This window comes from Leucopleurus acutus, assembly GCF_964270905.1.
Source record: "Leucopleurus acutus genome assembly, chromosome: 17".
In the NCBI taxonomy this organism is placed as follows: Eukaryota; Metazoa; Chordata; class Mammalia; order Artiodactyla; family Delphinidae; genus Leucopleurus; species Leucopleurus acutus.
Genome location: NC_139159.1, coordinates 65,693,158 through 65,712,428, shown reverse-complemented (window position 1 = coordinate 65,712,428; position 19,271 = coordinate 65,693,158). Strand labels below are relative to the sequence as shown.

Below are 19,271 nucleotides of genomic sequence, written 5' to 3'. Positions count from 1 at the left end.
GGGGAGTTAGAGGCACAAACTATTGGGTGTAAGATAGGCTCAAGGATATATTATACAAAATGGGGAATATAGCCAATATTTTGTAATAGCTGTAAATGGAAACTAACCTTTAAAAACTGTATAAAATTGTTTTTAATTTTAAAAAATAAAAACACTTTATTTCTTAATAAAAAAGAGTCTACCCAGGTTTTCAATAGAGAAAAACAAATACAGATGAAACAAAAAAAACTCAACACATAAAAATCTAAATCCCACAAGGAGACACTCATGATTAAGAATACATTAGAAATGACTATAAATCTACTCAAAGAGAGTCAATGTCAGTGAAAAATACAACTATTTGTTAATGGATGGCATTTCATTAGGAACACTTCAACTGCATAAAGAAGATCTTTGAGTTATGCTTCATTTAAAAACTTCTAATCAGATTCCCAAGGGCAAAAAAGTTATATATGTGTATATATACATACAGAATTTTATATATTGGACTTCCCTGGTGCTGCAGTGGTTAAGAATCCGCCTGCCAATGCAGGGGAAATGGGTGCAATCCCTGGTCCGGGAAGACCCCACATGCCACGGAGCAACTAAGCCCAAGTGCCACAACTACTGAGCCTGCGCTCTAGAGCCCACACGCCACAACTACTGAGCCCATATGCCTAGAGCCCGTGCTCCACAACAAGAGAAGCCACCGCAATGAGAAGCCCTGTGCACTGCAACAAAGAGTAGCCCCTGCTCACCGCAACTAGAGAAAGCCCACGTGCAGCAGCGAAGATGCAACACAACCAAAATAAATAAATAAGTTTATATATTTAAAATTTACATATCAAAAGTATACACACACTCACACACACACACACACACACACATATACCCACACACACAGACAAGTGTATAATGGACTATTTATGACCCAATTTTTGTGCTCTAAGAAGTTGTCAAGGCAACAGAAGCAAAGCAGTAAAGAAGGTTCAGATGCTTTATCAATTTAAAGCAGGTTGTATGCGGAGCACGTTTCGGAGACAGAAAGTCATCAGGAGACCAGTTGTTAAGTTTGGATCAAGCAAAAACATTAGTTTCCAGAGAAATGAAGAAATGGGAGTAAAGCTTGCGTTAATCTCAGGAAATAGTCTCGTTAGCCTGGTTAGTCAGGAAACTTGTGGAGTTGCTAGTCAGCTGTATTTATACAGACCGTTCCTACCACTTCTTCGGCAGGGTCCCCTTGAGCAGTCAGGTAGGTCACCCTGAACTGCTGCACACTGCTGTCTGAAATGTCCCATTTTACCCGCAGGCTAGAAGTGGTTTCATCATCTACAACCAGGTTTCTGACTCCCGTGCGGAAAACTGGAATAAACACAACCAAGTATTTAAGGAACTTTTCATCCGTCGTATTTCAAAATGAGCTACAGAGATGATCTGTGGACATGACAATAAGTATCATTTAATGTATCTCTACCATGTAGACCCAGGTGAAGCGAGAACAACACAGCTTTAGTTAATAGAGAGCCATGATACCTACTGGTAGCAAACAAAAATGGGCTTAAGAGATCTCAAGGTGAGATCATGGATCCCTCAAACCACCAGCTCTGTATATACACTAAGAAGGGGAACTGGGGAGCAGCCCTTAGACTAGGAAACCAGAAGGGGAGCCCAAAGAGGAGCACGACTGTGAGAACTTCACATTAGGGCGGAGCTGGGGGACCAAATGTGGTCAACCTCTGCGTGCAATCTAGCATCCAACACACATCCCATCACCTGCTCCCCCATTTCTGTTTTAACACTTGTCACTCAAAGCACAAATCTCCCACCAGGGCTGCCTCTATCCACTCAGGCCACATGGATTTCATCCTTTCTCTGAGATCTGTCCACACTCCTTCACTCGTTTTCTCTGACACGTTCCTTTTCATCTCCCAAAGTGACTGCTCTCTCATTTGTCCCATTGTTTCTTCTCCCTCTTGTGCCAACTTCCTTTCATTCTGTCCATCTCCATGGACTCTTTCTTCTCTTCATTCATTTATTCATTCATTCAGCAAACGTTCATTGAGCTTTTCCTGTATGTCAGACTGGTTGGGCCTTTAAGACATACAATGATCTACAGTCGACAAAAATAGTGAAAGTGTCACAGAGGAGACAGGAGAGTGACATTTATCAGGCAAAACTTTACCTACTAGGCTGTAGGTACAGAATGCAACATCTCACCTTCAGGGTTAGGAGTTCTAGATGGCAGGAGGATATGGGAAAAGCATGAAACATATGGTTGAGGCCAGGAAGGGAAGCAGAACCCAGTCAGGAAGCATCTTGTATGTTATGATTAAGAGATGTGGGGTCATAAAGAAGGGCTCAGTAAAGGTTAACTGAAGAATGAATGAATCAGTGAACGAATGAATAAATGAATGGTATTGGAGATTCACTGAAAGGTTTTAGGTCAAGAAATAAATATCAACAAACTTGCTTAATCTAGTTGACTGTAACAACTAGTTGGGAGGTATATTATAACGGAGGGGAGAGTTAAGCTGAGAGAGAAAATAGCTGATGTAGGAACACCAATACACCAGCCATGGCTCAGTTACCCACAGAAATGCATGGAAACTATGATATGAATAATTCTCAACAGAAAGCAGTAGGAGAAGGCACTGAGACCAAGAGTAGGGCAGAGACTCCTGGGGCTGGATACTAACGTCCTCTAAAAGATTAGAATGGGAATTCAAAACAAAGATGGGAAAAATAGAGAGTACCACAGTGATATTGATTAGTAGACGAGAAGACCAATTAGCATTTAGGGATAAGAAGAGGTTGAGAGCTCTGAGGGGTGTGAAATTTGAACTGGTATGCCCTGTTCCTAATCAATCATATAAATCAAATAAAACTGGGATAATATAACTTCTGTTTAAATCAAATTTTTCTTATGGGTAAACAGGCTTCTATTTGTCCTTACCTGATGTCACAGGCCTGGTAGGTGCTTCGGTCGTAGGCGGTTCTGTCCAAACACTGTCAACTAAAAAAATATTCCTCACTTTAAAATTCTGTAATGATGATAACTCTATACATTTGTGTATATCACTTTATAGTTTTCAAAGAAAAGTTCACCTATATTATGTCACTTGTTTCTCACAACAACCTTGACCACGGTTGCAAGAGAGAAGTGAGTTGTAAGGTAGACATTGTATCTATTCCACAGATAAGGAAACAAACCCAAAGAAGTTAGTTTCTAATCACAGATACCAGCCTTCATATAAACACTTGAATTACATCTATAAAATTGTGAAACCCAGTTACTCTGAAATGGGGCATAACCATGGTGAGGAAAGGAAATTAAACAGTGCTATAGATCAAGTTGTAAAGGGGCTGCCAAATAGGACCAGCAAGGAAGACAATAAGAAGTGCATCTGCTATTTCTTGTATCCACCCTGGACAACCAGTGGATGGAGCTGCTGTGTGGTGATCCGCCTAGATGCCCTCTTCATCAACATACTCATCCAGCAGCTTCTGGAGTACAGCTGCCAATGGCTCAGAGCTCTGGTAACTGCCTTGCCTGGGGTTGCAGACTCTGTCAGGGGATGGCCTGCCTCCAATCACTGGGGATGCGGGGATAGAAAGGCCCAGCCCCTTTGACTCAACTTGGGACCACTCAGAAGGGTCATACCAGGTCCAGAATTTCTAATAGAATTAGCTGAGGGCTCTGTTTTAGCTTCTCCCTAAGTCCTATTTCCTTACAGATATATCTCCCAACTACACTCTTCAATAAACCTTCTGGATGCAATTTTCTACTTCAGAATCTGGCTCCAGGGAACCCAATCAAAGATAATTTAATATGTGGTTAATACCTCATACTTAAAAAATGAAGGGACAAATGAATCAGCAAGTGAATTTTGTGGATTCTTGGAACCAAGATCAACTTGGGAAATTCCAGAAACTCTTGGACATTTTTGCCCTATATTTATTTGTTTGCTCATTTATAACTTATTTCATCTATCCATCCATCCATCCATTTATCCATCCATTTATCCACCCATCCATCCATCCAACCATTCCTCCATTCAACAAATATTCATTGCACAGTTAAAATATGCCAAGAACTGTGCTAAGTGTTGGGGACATAATGGTGAACAAGACAGATATGGTCCCTGCCTTTAGGTGATGATAGACTAGGAGTCTAATAAGATGCTCCACATATTGCTTTCATTAAAGGTCAAAATGTATGAAGAGTTCTAGGGACAAAGCCTCTGTAGCCAGGAATAAGGCTGATGTGCAGGGAACCTGGTGGCGTGAAGAGTGTGTCAGAATAAATGGTCGGAGCTTGTGAAGTCCATCTTGGCCTGACCAAGACTTACGTGTGGTCCCAACGGCAGTCACCACCTCAGTCTCACTTCCACCATCCAGTACAGCCAACAGGGAAACTTCATATTCAGTGCCAGGTTCCAGGCCTTCAATAACATATGAGTCTTGGTCTTCTTTTAGGACAACCTGCAAAGTATTTGGTGCTTAGTAACTGGGTTTACTTGAATAACACAGGAAAAAGTTAAGAAAAAATAATAAAATGGAAAGATGTTATCCCGAGCGTAAGTAATAAGTGACTAAGCATAAACAACTTCAGGGCCGTTGAATTCAATTTTAAAGTCAAACCAGAGACTTTTTTCTTTTCAAATCTCTCAGCAAATAAACGATTAATATTGCAAAAGGGGCCTTTTTTGAAGTTTTTAAAAATGTCATTTATGACTATCAAAGAATCTGGAAATCCATAACATACATAACTAAAGCCCTAGCAAAAATGCATTTTAATTTTACAAAAGTCATATGATTTGACATTTGTAAAACTCCAGGCCATGGAAAATAGTATTACTTTTGGGATTCTCAATGTGTCTTAAAACAAAGACCAACTCAAATGCAGCAGTGGGCATTCACTTCCAGATAAAACGCCCTGGATTAATTTTCAGCCTCAGACAACTCACTTCTTCAGTCTTCCCACCGTAGACTGGAATCCACATCAACTTGTGTTGCCCTTCATCAACTGAGAGGGGATGCCAGGTCACTCTAAAACTATCTGTTGTCACCTCATCAATTTCCAAGTATTGCTGGGCGGGAACTTCCTCTGTAAGCCAAGGAGGGAGATTTTGTTAGGGAACTGAGAAGGGAAGAAAACCATAACTCAAGCAGCTCCCCGGGGCCACAGGTAGAGAAGACCCTCTGGTGAATCTCTTGTGTTAGGAAAGCACATGGAAGCAGGGAAAGCAGCGCGAATTAGTCCAGTGTGGGCTTATGTTTCTGTTTCCAGCATTTACCCACAGAACAAGTTAGGAAGACCAGGGACACAGCAGATTTTTACAGTTTTCCTGGAATTTCCAGAACTCTTAGATTCTCTATTTGGCCCTTTTCATTAACTATAAAAAAAAATAAGACTGCCATATTCATTACTTTACAAAGATACTATTTTCCAAGTATTTTGAAGAAATTAACAAAATGATGCCCTAGAGGCCTGAGAAATGTCACTTTTAGCTTTATTCACGTTGGTGCCTAAATCACTCTCTAGTAATAAGTTAAATCCTAGAGAAGAACGTTCATCCTTTTAATCTTGTACATGTGGCTGCCATCAGGAGTGAAGTATAATTTATCAGACATCCATTATTTCACTGCTTAAACACTTCTGGGATGTACAACAGAGACCATAACATCTAATTACACCGAAAATGAATTGTCAGTCATTGATTTTTATTATATGAAATCAGAGATTTTAAAACTCTTTGACAGGATACCATGAGAATTCCAACTACAGTTAGCCCTTGCGAGATTTTGCAAAATTACTAAACTTTTTTCTGTGAAGATTATTTTTCAGTCCAGCTTATTTCTCATCTCTCTCCAAATTACCTTCTCATCTCAATACAGCACTAAATTTGTTTCCAAGTGCAATTCATGATAGGTCCAGAAAGCAAACAATAGAATTTTTCCACCAGGAGGCAGAAAGAAGTTATATTTATTGACTACAAGGTATATATAGAAAAGAAAAATAATGCATTCATGCTTTATTTTTTATTTTAGTATTTAAAATATCCCACATTGTTGTATTAATATTGCAAGCTTCATGAAAATAATTATTGGCTATAGATTGATGTATTAGGTTAAATGGTATGAAACTGTCATTTTTTGTAGGTCAAAAACTGTTGGAGAGCTTTAATTTTGGAAGTTCAACTTAATATACACATATATCAATGGAAGAAATGTGAAAATTTTATGTCAATAGAACAAAAGAAACAGTGTGAGATCAGGAAGAAACAATGCACACTTTTATTTAACTGAGACCTTTGAACTTAGATGGTCCTGTCCCTCTTTCCCTTGCTTTGAAAGAACATGATTAGCCAGTAGGCATTCTACTCACCTAATTGTTCATTGGGTAATAATACTATAAAGCAAACAAATATTAAAATGCAATCTCTTCAAAATCACAATTGAAGAAGCTGCTCCAGCTTCTGGTTTCCATACAGTTACTCTTGGAAACTTTTCAAACCATAATAAGGCTTACCTGTGGTAAAAATTCCAGTCAGAGGCTCCGACTGTCCTTCATCATAGATGGAGAAAATGGCAACAGTATACTCGGTGAGGGGTGTCAAGCCCTTCAGAGGGAACGTAGTAATAGGATCAACTTCAACCTGCAAAAGAAAGAAGTCATAATAGCTATATCATAGGCAGAACATTCTATGACATAAATCACAGCAAGATCCTTTTTGACCCACCTCCTACAGAAATGGAAGTAAAAACAAAAATAAACAAATGGGACCTAATGAAACTTAAAAGCTTTTGCACAGCAAAGGAAACCATAAATAAGACCAAAAGACAACCCTCAGAATGGGACAAAATATTTGCAGATGAAGCAACTGACAAAGGATTAATCTCCAAAATTTATAAGCAGCTCACGCAGCTCAATAACAAAAAAACAAACAACCCAATCCAAAAATGGGCAGAAGACCTAAATAGACATTTCTCCAAAGAAGATATACAGACTGCCAACAAACACATGAAAGAATGCTCAACATCATTAATCATTAGAGAAAGGCAAATCAAAACTACCATGAGATATCATCTCACACCAGTCAGAATGGCCATCATCAAAAAATCTAGAAACAATAAATGCTGGAGAGGGTGTGGAGAAAAGGGAACCCTCTTGCACTGTTGGTGGGAATGTAAATTCATACAGCCACTATGGAGAACAGTATGGAGGTTCCTTAAAAAACCACAAATAGAACTACCATACGACCCAGCAGTCCCACTACTGGGCACATACCCTGAGAAAACCATAATTCAAAAAGAGTCATGTACCAAAATGTTCACCGCAGCTCTATTTACAATAGCCCGGAGATGGAAACAACCTAAGTGTCCATCATTGGATGAATGGATAAAGAAGATGTGGCACATATAGACAATGGAATATTACTCAGCCATAAAAAGAAACGAAATTGAGCTATTTGTAATGAGGTGGATAGACCTAGAGTCTGTCATACAGAGTGAAGTAAGTCAGAAAGAGAAAGACAAATACCGTATGCTAACACATATATATGGAATTTAAGAAAAAAAAATGTCATGAAGAACCTAGGGGTAAGACAGGAATAAAGACATAGACCTACTAGAGAATGGACTTGAGGATATGGGGAGGGGGAAGGGTAAGCTGTGACAAAGCGAGAGAGAGGCATGGACATATATACACTACCGAACGTAAGGTAGACAGCTAGTGGGAAGCAGCCCCATAGCACAGGGAGATCAGCTCGGTGCTTTGTGACCGCCTGGAGGGGTGGGATAGGGAGGGAGATGCAAGAGGGAAGAGATATGGAAACATATGTATATATATAACTGATTCACTTTGTTATAAAGCAGAAACTAACACACCATTGTAAAGCAATTATACTCCAATAAAGATGTTTAAAAAATAAATAAATAAATAAATATAGGAAACAGAAGCCATTTTATTGTCTGCAGTTCACTTGGCTGGCAGCAGAGCTGCAAGTACTGCAAAAGAGATACTAAATTATAAAACCATTTAGATATTCACATTTCTAATCTTACAACCTTAAATAGAATACCTATCAGTTAATTCTCATGACATAGTTACAAGCAATATTATTTCCATTCATTAAAGATATAGAAAGTGAAGTACACAAAATTTGCAACGCTAATACAAATAAGTGTAATGTTTATAGCCGGATTTGCTAGTAGTAGCCAGACATGCACTATAACTTCTGTAGGAGTTAAATAGATGAGCAACCATGCAGGAGAAGGTGAGCACAGTTGCTGTTAGTTTGGTTCTTCAATGAGTCAACTTTTTTTTTTTTAACATCTTTATTGGAGTATAACTGCTTTACAATGGTGTGTTAGTTTCTGCTTTATAACAAAGTGAATCAGCTATACATATACATATATTCCCATATCTCCTCCCTCTTGCATCTCCCTCCCAGAGTCAACATTTTTTAATTGGTAAGTTTCACATAAAAAGAGAAATCCCTGGTCAGACACACCAACTTTCTTTCCATGTCTTTCCCACCTCAGGGAGTTTGCACATGCAATTCATTCTGTCTGAGACCCTATTTCCTTGGCTCTTTTCAAAATTAGGGCTTCACCGTCTGTCAGGACTGTACTTATATTTCACCTCCTCATGGGGGTGTTCATTTTTCTACGTATCTCAGTAGGGTGATTCTCTAACATTGCCTTTGTTTGTTTTCTCCCTAGCACCCATCCCAGCCTGAAATCATTTTATTTCCTAGTAGAAGATGTTTATTATTTCCTGCATAGAGTGTAAGCCCCTTGAGGTCAGGACCTTGTTTAGCTTCTTTGCTACTGTATGTTGAATTATAGTGAACAGAATACATAAATGAAAACTGAGATGGAAGCACCAAAGATCCATTTTACAAGAGATTTAAAAAAAAAAAGGGAGGGGGCTCATCTGAGCAAAAAGTTAATCCAGAAACCATAGACATCTTGAAGGAATTGACCTCAAGTCAAAAGAAAGATTGCCAGCCCTGGGGGAAGGAGTTTCCCTTTTCACGTTTCTGGAATTCTGAGTCACTCTGCTAGAGAGCACCAGCCAACCCCAGCCTTTTCAGCCACCCCAGACATGGATTGAAGTCATCTTGGAAGTTCCAGCCCAGTCAAGTTTCCAGATGAATTTAAGAGTCACCTTAGCTGAAACCACACAGAGCAGAGACAAGCTGACCCTGCTGAGCCTGCCCAAGTTACATAATCATGGGTTGTTATTTTAAGGCCGGGTGTTGGTTACATAGCCAATAGTTAATTGAAAATATGTATTATCTTCTTCTGAATCTAGGCCTGATAATATTATGGGTAATTCTTAGCATTTAATGTTTACTCTGGTCTGGGTATTATCTCATGCTTTACATGCATTAGTTGTACTTACATCCTTACCACAACATTGTAAGGTAGCTCGTTATTACCCCTAAGTGGAAGATGGGAAAAATGAGACTCTGAAAAGTTAAGGAACTTGCCCAAGGGAAAGCCAGCTAGTTCCTAAAACTTAAACAAAAGGGTTTCACGCTCTAAATTCTCTGTTGTAAATACTATTTACAGTATGGCTCCATTATTTAAACTCACAGAGAAGACAAATACTTAAAATATGAGTTCAAGATGGTCTTCTAAACTATATTTCCTATTGCTTTCTGTTGTTTTGAATCGTAATGGCTAAGATTTACTGAGCACTTATAATGTGCCAAGGACCTTACATTCAGTGTTTTATTTAGCCTCCTATCCCCCGTCAAACACTAGGTGTTTATAATGACTGTTTTACAAATGAGGAACCTGAGGCACAAAGACCTTAACCAACTTTCCTGGAGACATAAAACTATTAACTGGAATGAATAGTTACGCCTTGGTATACTTATATGTAAGTGTATATTTTTATATATATATATATATATATATATATATATATATATATATATACACACACACATATATATACACATATACATACACACATATAAATATGTAAAGGCATATGTATTTTGAACATTATATATTGAATATATATATTTATATATTTTTTCAACATATATATATCTGTTGAAAATATCTAGTTTATTAAAAACATTTTATTTGATGCTGAACAGACCATATTTTATGCATTAATTATTGAACATTTTATTTCATCAAATGAAAACTTCTAGGTATCATTTATTTTTACTTGTTATGTTTTAGATTAAGTTCTGGAACTCATTTTATTGGTAGTACTTTTAAGATGTAAGAGAAGAATTTGGGAAAATGGTAACAAATGACTATGATTCATTGTTATGCAACGATTTTTGAGAAAAATTTTTCAGACTATCTAGCAAAAACTTCATTTCAGCCTATTCTAGGATGGATGAAGAGAATCCTTGATGAAGAATGAGGGACTTGGGCTCTGCTCTGGGCTCTGTTGTTGAGTCACTGCTGTAGGGGACTGGACTTGTCTCTCAGAGTCTAAAAACTATGGCCTTTCATTTCTAAAACTGAAATGGCAGCACTTTAGTTCTCCATCATGTTTGCACATTTCCCCAAATCTTTTCACAGTACATGCTATCAGAGATGACTTCTTTCTGCAGTTTGACAGGTCAGGCTTTGGCAACATTTTTTTCTATAAAATTTGCACAAGGTGCTCTCTGTAAAAACCTCAGAGGCTGTCTCAGGATTAGCACTCAATGTGTGTTAGCCGCTATCATCATCATCATCACGATCATCATCACCTCCATCATCATTATCACCACCATCATCATCACCATCACCATCATCACCATCATCCTCATCACCATCATCACCATAATCATCATCATCACCATCATCATCACCATCATCACCATCATCATTATCACCATCATCATCACCATCACCACCATCCTCATCACCATCACCATCATCACCATAATCATCATCACCATCATCATCGTCACCACCACCATCACCATCACCATCACCACCATCACCATCATCATCGTCACCACCACCATCACCATCACCACCATCATCATCATCATCACCATCATCACCACCACATCATCACCATCACCATCATCACCACCACATCATCACCATCACCATCATCACCATAATCATCACTATCATCATTACCACCATCATCATCACCACCATCATCATCACCATCACCATCATCATCATAATCATCACCATCACCATCATCAGTAGCAGCAGCATTTGTTTAAGTGCTCTGTTTTATTTTTTTTTTGGTCTCCAAAAGTTAGGGAGAGGGGTCATGCAGAAAAGACACAGAGGAAGAAGAGGAAGTGAAGGAGGGAAGATGGGAGGAAGTGAAGCAGAGAAATAGGAATTGAGTTGAAAACAAGCTTTTACAATCAATTACATGTTATGTAGTAAGTAGATTTTAGTTGGGATATTTTGAAATTCATTCCAGAATATTTTGGGAATTTCCTAAAAATCCAATTGTAGCATTATCTTTAAATAAAAGCTTAAATTAATAGAAGTAAAGCAAAATATGGTAGGAATATTCACCCTTAAAATCATATATTCCAAAACTAGGTAAAGTAATATTTAATTTACATAAGACACTTATCCAGCAACCTTTAGTCTCAACTGCATGGTTAACAATTAAGAATTAAGAACACACACACCAGTCAAAATGGAAATGTTACAAAATCTACACATTGTTTATGCATTTTACTCAAATAAAATCTTCTCAGACTTTTGTTCATGGTCTATTTACTCATATTTTAAATTCAGTTTTATCAAACATAGCTTTCTAATTTCCCAGCACAATACAAATTAGAAATAGCAAATGCCAAAAGCACTCCCAAGATTGAAAAACACTGCAAAAAAGCACATGTATTTCTTAACAAATATATTATTAGTCTGGAGTCATTATTTATAAAGGCAAATAACGTAAAATGCCATGAGAGGCCAGAACAGCTATAATTTTTTTTAACTGGATGTTAACTAGACCTATTATGAAATGTCACAATGAATACAAATACTAAATCATCATGCTGTATACCTGAAACTAATATAATGTTATATGTCAATTACACCTCAATAAAAAATATAAATATATTTATATAACTCATATTTACATATATATGATAAATTATTTTTATTTCAAGAAAAATTATCACCAAATAAGAATATTTTGCAGTGAAAAAATATGCTAGTGAATACGGTTGTTATGTTATTATTTATTTATTTTTTTTGCGGTACGCAGGCCTCTCACTGTTGTGGCCTCTCCCGTTGCGGAGCACAGGCTCCGGACGCGCAGGTTCAGCGGCCATGGCTCACGGGCCCAGCCGCTCCGCGGCATGTGGGATCCTCCCGGACCGGGGCACGAACCCGTGTCCCCTGCATCGGCAGGCGGACTCTCAACCACTGCGCCACCAGGGAAGCCCTGATATTTTAATTGTTCAATGAGTCAACATTTTAAAATTGGCAAGTTTCACACAGAAATAAAAATCCTTGGTCACATAGTCAAGGGGAACAAGACCTGGCAGCCCCCGGCTAGATTTCTGTGCAGCAACCGTCTTCAGGAGCTGACACCAGCTGCTTCTTGGATGAACATGTACAAACTCCCCGGCAGGGTACTCCCCACCACATCCAGCATCCGTGTCACTGTAACCCATTGTCCCTTGTCATTTATTGTTGTCTTTCAGTAGAGAATTTCTTCTACATGCATGTCCCCAAAATGGGAATATGAAATATAACTTAAGGTAGCTTCATATTTCAAGAAAAACAGGTGAGACTGTATTTCTTTGCAGGTGTGACAATTTCTGCACTCATTTACATTATCTGCATAACCTTCCTACACAGCTGAATTTGCAACCCTTGGGAAAGTAGTTTATTTCTTGGTGATAACAAAGAGACACCAATAGCTTGGTGCTTTAGACTTCCTTCTTTTTCTACTCCAGGATCTCATCTTCAAAAGCAAAGCAGCTAGTCTAAAGATTCCAGCTTTGTCAGAATTATTTGCCCTCGGGATTTTTGATGATTTAATGAAAGATGCTGAACAGTATTTCTGTGCTGTTAGCAAATGTGCAGTTATGGTCCATTCATTGCCTAGTGTCCCGTATGATGGCACATTCCGCAAAATATTGCTTGGATTTACTTGTAGGAAAAAGTTTGTCTCTGCATATGAAAATATGTGCTTTATTTGGTCAGAAAATAGAAATCATGTAATCCAACCTATTTCCCTTGTTGTCTTAGTTTCTTGGACCAAGATAAGGAAAAAAAAAATAAAAATAACTTTGCTATCTAGCCTGCTAAAATATATTTCCAAGGAGAGAATTTCTGAAGAGTATTCGTCACTGAGTGCAAAATACTGTATCTTCATGGGTTTCAATAAGTTCTATTATTTGAAAGTATCTTCCTACACAAAACCTGAATGATTCAGTTTTCAATGTAAGCTCATTGAACTAGGGTCTTTCAGATGCCGGTTTACTAAAAAGCAGAGGGATAACCTGAAAAACACTGATATTTCTAGTTTACTACTTGTGTCAAGATACATACTTCCTTATCCCTATTCGCTGGGGCAGACTGTATTTTCCAAAGATGGCTGTGTCAATATCTATCTCTCATCCCACCTGCCTCCCACCATAGATTGGCACTGTTCTCCTCCCCATCTTAAATCCATGCAGGGACTTGTGGCGTCTCCTACCTATGGAGTGTGGTGGAGGTGATATTTCTGTGACTTTTGATGCTAGGTAACAAAAGGTGACAGAGCTTTCACCCAGCACTCTCTCTGTCTCTCTGGATACATGTCTGGGGACTCCTGAGCCAGCAGGTAAAAAGTCCAGCTCCCCGAAAGCTGTCATGCTGAAGGGATCATGTGAAGAATCTACTTAGAGATATAGGGCTTCCCTGGTAGCACCGCTCCAACTCCGAGCTGGTCTAGTCTTTCCAGACCAGGTACCAGACATGAACATGGAAGCTGCTGTGATGACATCAGCTCCAGCCACTACCTGGCTACAGTCTCAAGAGTGATCCCAAGCCAGAACTACACACCCAACTCCAATTCCTGACCCACAGAAACAGCAAGAGAAAATAAATAATTAGTACTGCTTTGAGCCACTGTGTTTTGGGATGATCGGTTACATAGCCATAAAAAACTAAGACCCAACCACCGGAAAAACGCACTTCCTGTTCCACAGCTTACCTCATTGATTTCAGTCCCATCGGCGTTGTTATATACAATCCGATAACCACTGATCTTTCTTGAAGTTGGGTCCCAGGCTAACCGAGCACTGTTAGAGCCAACACTGGAGATTCTCAGGTTTCTGGGTGGACTTAAGGGCACTTTGCAGTAAACGAGAAATAAAATTTTTCTGGAGTTCAGTGCAATAAAGGGCACTTTGCAGTAAACGCAATTTTAAATAACATACATGTAAAAAAGACTCCCAAAACACAGCACCTCTGACTTCTGAACTACTTACATATGAAAAATTTCACCCAGATAATAACTGATAACAAAGAACATTAACACATCAACAAAGAAAAAACGTTTTCCTTGTAGAGAATGAATAGCAGCAAACAATTACACATTCTTAGAAATAAATGAGGTTTAGGTAAATCTTCTGTGCCTTTCTTTTCTAGTCAAAGCTATTATTATAGGCTGATACAAATAAAAGAAACTAATGGATCAAAAACCAGGACACCTGAAATTAGATCTTAGCTATTGCATTCAACTATCATCGGATCCTGGCAAAGTCACTCTACTCCTCCGATCCACAGTTTCCCATACGTGAAATGGTTTCCCATCTGCCATCTCCACATGAGTATCTATTAGGCATTTCCACCTTAACATGTCCAAACCCGAACCACTGACTCCTGCCACCTCTCCCAGTCCTCTCTCTCAGTCTCTTTCTCTGAACAAATGAAAACTCCATGCCTCCCATTGCTCAGGCCAAAAACCTTGGAGTCATCCAAGATTCAGGTTTCTGAACATGTGTCCCCTTCTTAGTGAAGCTTTCCATGATCACCTTATGTAAAATAATCCTTCCACCTCAATACTACCTAACTCCCTTCCCAGATTCATTTTTTTTTTCTTGCACATTTATTGGTCTCTTGTCTTTCTCTTCGAATATACTATAATCTCAGGGGATTGCAGAATTTGGTTTAATTTTGTTCCCCTCTTTATCCCCAGTATCACAAGTTCTCAATAAATATTTCTTGAATCAACGAGTAGGAGTCTTGCCCTGGATACATCCCGCTGGCTTTGGGAGACTAGATAAAAATAAACACTTTGCTGTGGCTTTAAAAGTATTTAAAGAGGTGTTAATATTTCTGCAGATTCCTGACTACCAGTTCCAAAGCTTTTTGCACTTCTTGAAGGACCCCTTTCTGAGTCAACAGATAAAATTTGTCAATAATCTTTGAGGGCTTCGTGAGCTTTTACAGGTTTACAGTAAAAAACAATTGTTAAGATTGACTGCAGGCTTTCTATGAGCCTGAGATGTAACACATTATCTCATTAAATCCTTACTTTAGACAGCAAGGATAGAGTTACAATTAGCCCCATTATACAGATCATGAAACTGAGGTAACTTGGCCAAGGTCACAGTTAGTAGAAGCAGAAGAGCAGTTTGAATTTAACCCAGGCAATTGATCGATTGATTTGAGAGCCTGTGCCGATAGAACCAGCAGATTAACAACCTAGGAGATAAATCATGACAACTGTAAGCTGTAGCCATAAGCATGATGTTTCCTCACCCCAAAAGCTAACCCTTTCATTAATTCAATATGTACCGATCATATGGTAATAAAGAACCTATAGGACTTGGTGACTCTACACTTAAAGGGCTAGAAAGGGTAGGAGAGAGAAAAGCAATGTAATTCCTTTAAGTGCTGTGCACACTTAGCTCTAAATTTTTCTGGAGTTCAGTTACTCTTGGCAGTATAGTGGAACAATGTCTAGTTTCCTCAGTGCATAAAAGTGTCAGTCTCAGGAACAAGTAGCCAGGATATCATTTTTAGGACTTTTAAAAAAATCAACTACTAATGGGAAAGAGTCACGGACACTTTTTAAAACTACAAGTATCTGCTTTTTGAAAGTTCAATTTAGGCCACTTTGCTCTTGCAAAGGACCAACGTTAGTACCTAACTCAAGGTTTCACTGACTGAAAGAAATCTAAAGAGGACTTTTGCTTTTATAAAAAAAGGCAAAAGCAAAAATAGCATTCAGGCTTTGCTTTGCAGCAAACCATTATGGAGACAGCGCGCACCCCAGGCAGCAAGAGCGGCCCCGCCTAGCTCCTTCCCCTGGAAACTACACTCAGCATCTCAGCATCAAGCCACCACAGCTTTGAACTCTGTCTGTGAGCATCTGTGCTTTATCTTGATTCATTTCGTGCATCCATTAGCAAGATGTGTCCTAAAATTAATTGCCTCTTTGCTTTATGTCATTTGGCTTGCGAAAGGTTTCATGGGAACACTACTTTTAAAGGGTGGCGGAAACCTGAATAAACAAATGAGTATTCTGAGTGAAACAGAGAGATGGGTGGTTGGGAAAAGTTTTCCTTCCAAATCTACAGAGTCCCAAAATTGACTTAAGTGATGTATTAGATGCTTCCTGACTTATTTCTTTTCTCCTTCTTTCTTGGGCTCCCCCAGTTTTGTGGTTTGTTGTTTTAATTACACCGGTCTTCCTCTGAAGAGCAAGACAACATAGCCTTGACTAACAGAGAATGGATGTGGGAGAAAATTTCCTTATCATTAAATTTCTTTGTATGTTTCTCAAGTAGAATCTTCAAGACAAAAGCCCAGTAGAAATCGTGCTATTCACCTCCTTCCAGGCTCAGAGTGATGTGAGAGACCCCATCTCCTTGCCCTTTCTTATTCAAAACACAATGAATAGACCCCTATTTTTAATCGTAGGTGACAAAACATTGTTAGTTTGGCAGCGTAGCAGTTTCTCTATATCACATTTTCAAATAGATAACTACAACTCTTAAAAATATTATGAACTCCCTACGTTGACCCAAATTAGACTTGCCAATACAATTTTTACTCAATTTTTAAAAACTAATTATAATAATAATAGTCTGTGATCAGGAGGACATCAAAGATTTTCAGAAAAAGTGTGAATTTTGGTATGAGTGGGAGTGAAAAAAAATATTGAGTAACTGTGTGTTAATAACTTTCATTTGTATTACTGTATTTAATCTCTATCAACCACACGCTATAAGGTTATTGTTCCTCCTTTCACAGGCTCAATAATGCTTCATCACTTGCCCATTTTCACCCACCCAAAATATAACTTTAGCTGGGATTCACATCTTGACTGCTCTGATTCCAAAGCCCATATTTTCCCCCCATATTCTGCTCTAGCATTTGGATTTAGACAAGGACACTGGTGGCATCATCTAGAGGATGCCACAGTTCAGTTCTAGAATCCATGTGACTCAATAACAACAAGACGAGAAGAAATACACTTCCTTCCCCTAAATAAATTAGACATTTTCTTACGTTACAATTAGCTCTTACGAGGTTTCAACCTAAACCAGTATTTCTAATTCAGAATCCCTATATTTGTTTGGGCTTTTATTACAGCATTTCATCTGAGTGACTGAACCACTCACATGTTGTTTCTTGTCCTGTAACAGGGTCGCTGGCCTCTTCTCCAAACATAGCATAAACTGTGACTGTGTATTCTGTATTGGGCAACAACGCACTCAGCTCAATATCCGTGTGGGTCTCTCCAATTTTCATCTGAAAAGAACACACATTATCAGATCGTTTGCCAATGTGTATTATTCATGCTGATCAGAGCGCAGCTGAATACAGGTGAGACTTTATGTAATAAGACTCTGCCTCCTCACAAACCCTTCATCAAACAGGTTTCAAGCCATAATTTTTTTCATTGTCTCATGTTATTTTATATTAGAACCAGGAGCTATGAAACCATATAAAACTGAATGTACCATGAGTGCTCTTTTAGGATAACTCTTTACATCTGGACCAGTGGCAGCTGCAGCCAGAGTAACAGTGTCAAATATTTGGTCCCCAGAAGAGCATGGGTGGAGATGAATCAGAAATGTTCTCCACAAAGAGAGTAAGCTCCAGGCGGCATGCTGAGAGTGGGATGCCAAGTGGGCATCTTTCACCCCTTGGCTAATTCTCACCAGTCCTCTGACTGGATGCCCAGTTTTTGCTGCAAAGCCTATGGAGCCAGACCAGTGTGGCCCCATTCAACAGAGGGGCTTGTCCACTTGGATTGCAAGTCCCTTCCAGGAGTCCAAAGAGATCAACCCACCTTGATGCCCAAATCGGCAATTTGCTTCTTGATTTGGGGATGATTTTTCTGACCCTGGGGGTCAGTCAAACTAGACAACATTATCAGTGTGTGGCAACTGTGTGACACCTGTGTGACAGGAATGGTTTTATTTGTGTTTTGGAAAGAGGAAAAATATCTTCGTAGACTGTCATACAACTGTCAGTGGTATGGTCAAATTAAAATATTTAATTTTGAAATATCTCAGTGTATATAATATAAAGGTAGAGAAAACAACGTAATATTCCCTGATGCACCCACCGCCCAAATTTAATAAATATCAACATTTTGTTATATGCACATCAGACCTTATTTTACAAAGCACTATACAGTCAAATAAAACAAACTCTTTCTCACCACCTCTACCCTAATGTTGAAGTGTGTCTCACTGATACGTTTTTTTTACTTCTGCATACAAACAAATATATCTATAAGCAATATATGGTTCAGTATGTTTAACAATGTGCATAAATGGACCATTCAGTGTCATATTTTTACAGTTTTTTTCCCTGGCAATATTAGGTTTCAAGATTTAGCCATGTTGAAACACAGGGACAGAGCTCATATTATTTAATTCCCTTATGAGATTCTCTTGTATAAATACGCCATTATTTTCCATTCTCTTGATGAACGTGGCAGTTGTCTGCAATATTTTGCTCTGACCAAGTGCCTGCATTGAAAAGTCCTTGAAGGATGTTTCTCAACGATATATACCTAAAGATTTGTATATATCTTTAACTTGATGAAATATTTCCAATTATTCTCCAAGGCAGCTGTACCAATTGACACACCAGTTTACACGAATGTTTCTGTCTCCCCACATGCTCACTAATATGTAGTATTATCAGACTTTAAAAACTTTGCTAATCTATTGGGTGTGAACTGGTATTCCTGTCTTTTTTATTTTTCTCTTTCCTGGTGAAGCTTAGTGTCTTTTGAGCATCATTTTAAAGTTTCCCTTCCACCAAAATAATTCAGATCGACATTAAATCCAAGTGGGCAAAAACTGTCTAAGCCTTGG

At 38.6% G+C, this 19,271-nt stretch overlaps 1 protein-coding gene across 1 annotated transcript in view; it reads right to left on the bottom strand.

The window, feature by feature from the left end:
• The window catches only part of COL14A1 (collagen type XIV alpha 1 chain), a gene marked incomplete at its 3' end in the record, with an annotated part of 266,456 nt that overhangs the window by 135,998 nt on the left and 111,187 nt on the right, over window positions 1-19,271 (bottom strand). Inside the window, exons 15-21 of the mRNA XM_082858482.1 lie at window positions 17,559-17,688; window positions 14,138-14,277; window positions 6,512-6,638; window positions 4,947-5,086; window positions 4,329-4,461; window positions 2,933-2,992; window positions 1,190-1,341 (exon numbers count right to left, since the gene is read on the bottom strand). Coding sequence (XP_082714608.1) covers window positions 1,190-1,341; window positions 2,933-2,992; window positions 4,329-4,461; window positions 4,947-5,086; window positions 6,512-6,638; window positions 14,138-14,277; window positions 17,559-17,688 — 882 coding nt within the window. The remainder of the gene's footprint in view (window positions 1-1,189; window positions 1,342-2,932; window positions 2,993-4,328; window positions 4,462-4,946; window positions 5,087-6,511; window positions 6,639-14,137; window positions 14,278-17,558; window positions 17,689-19,271) is intronic.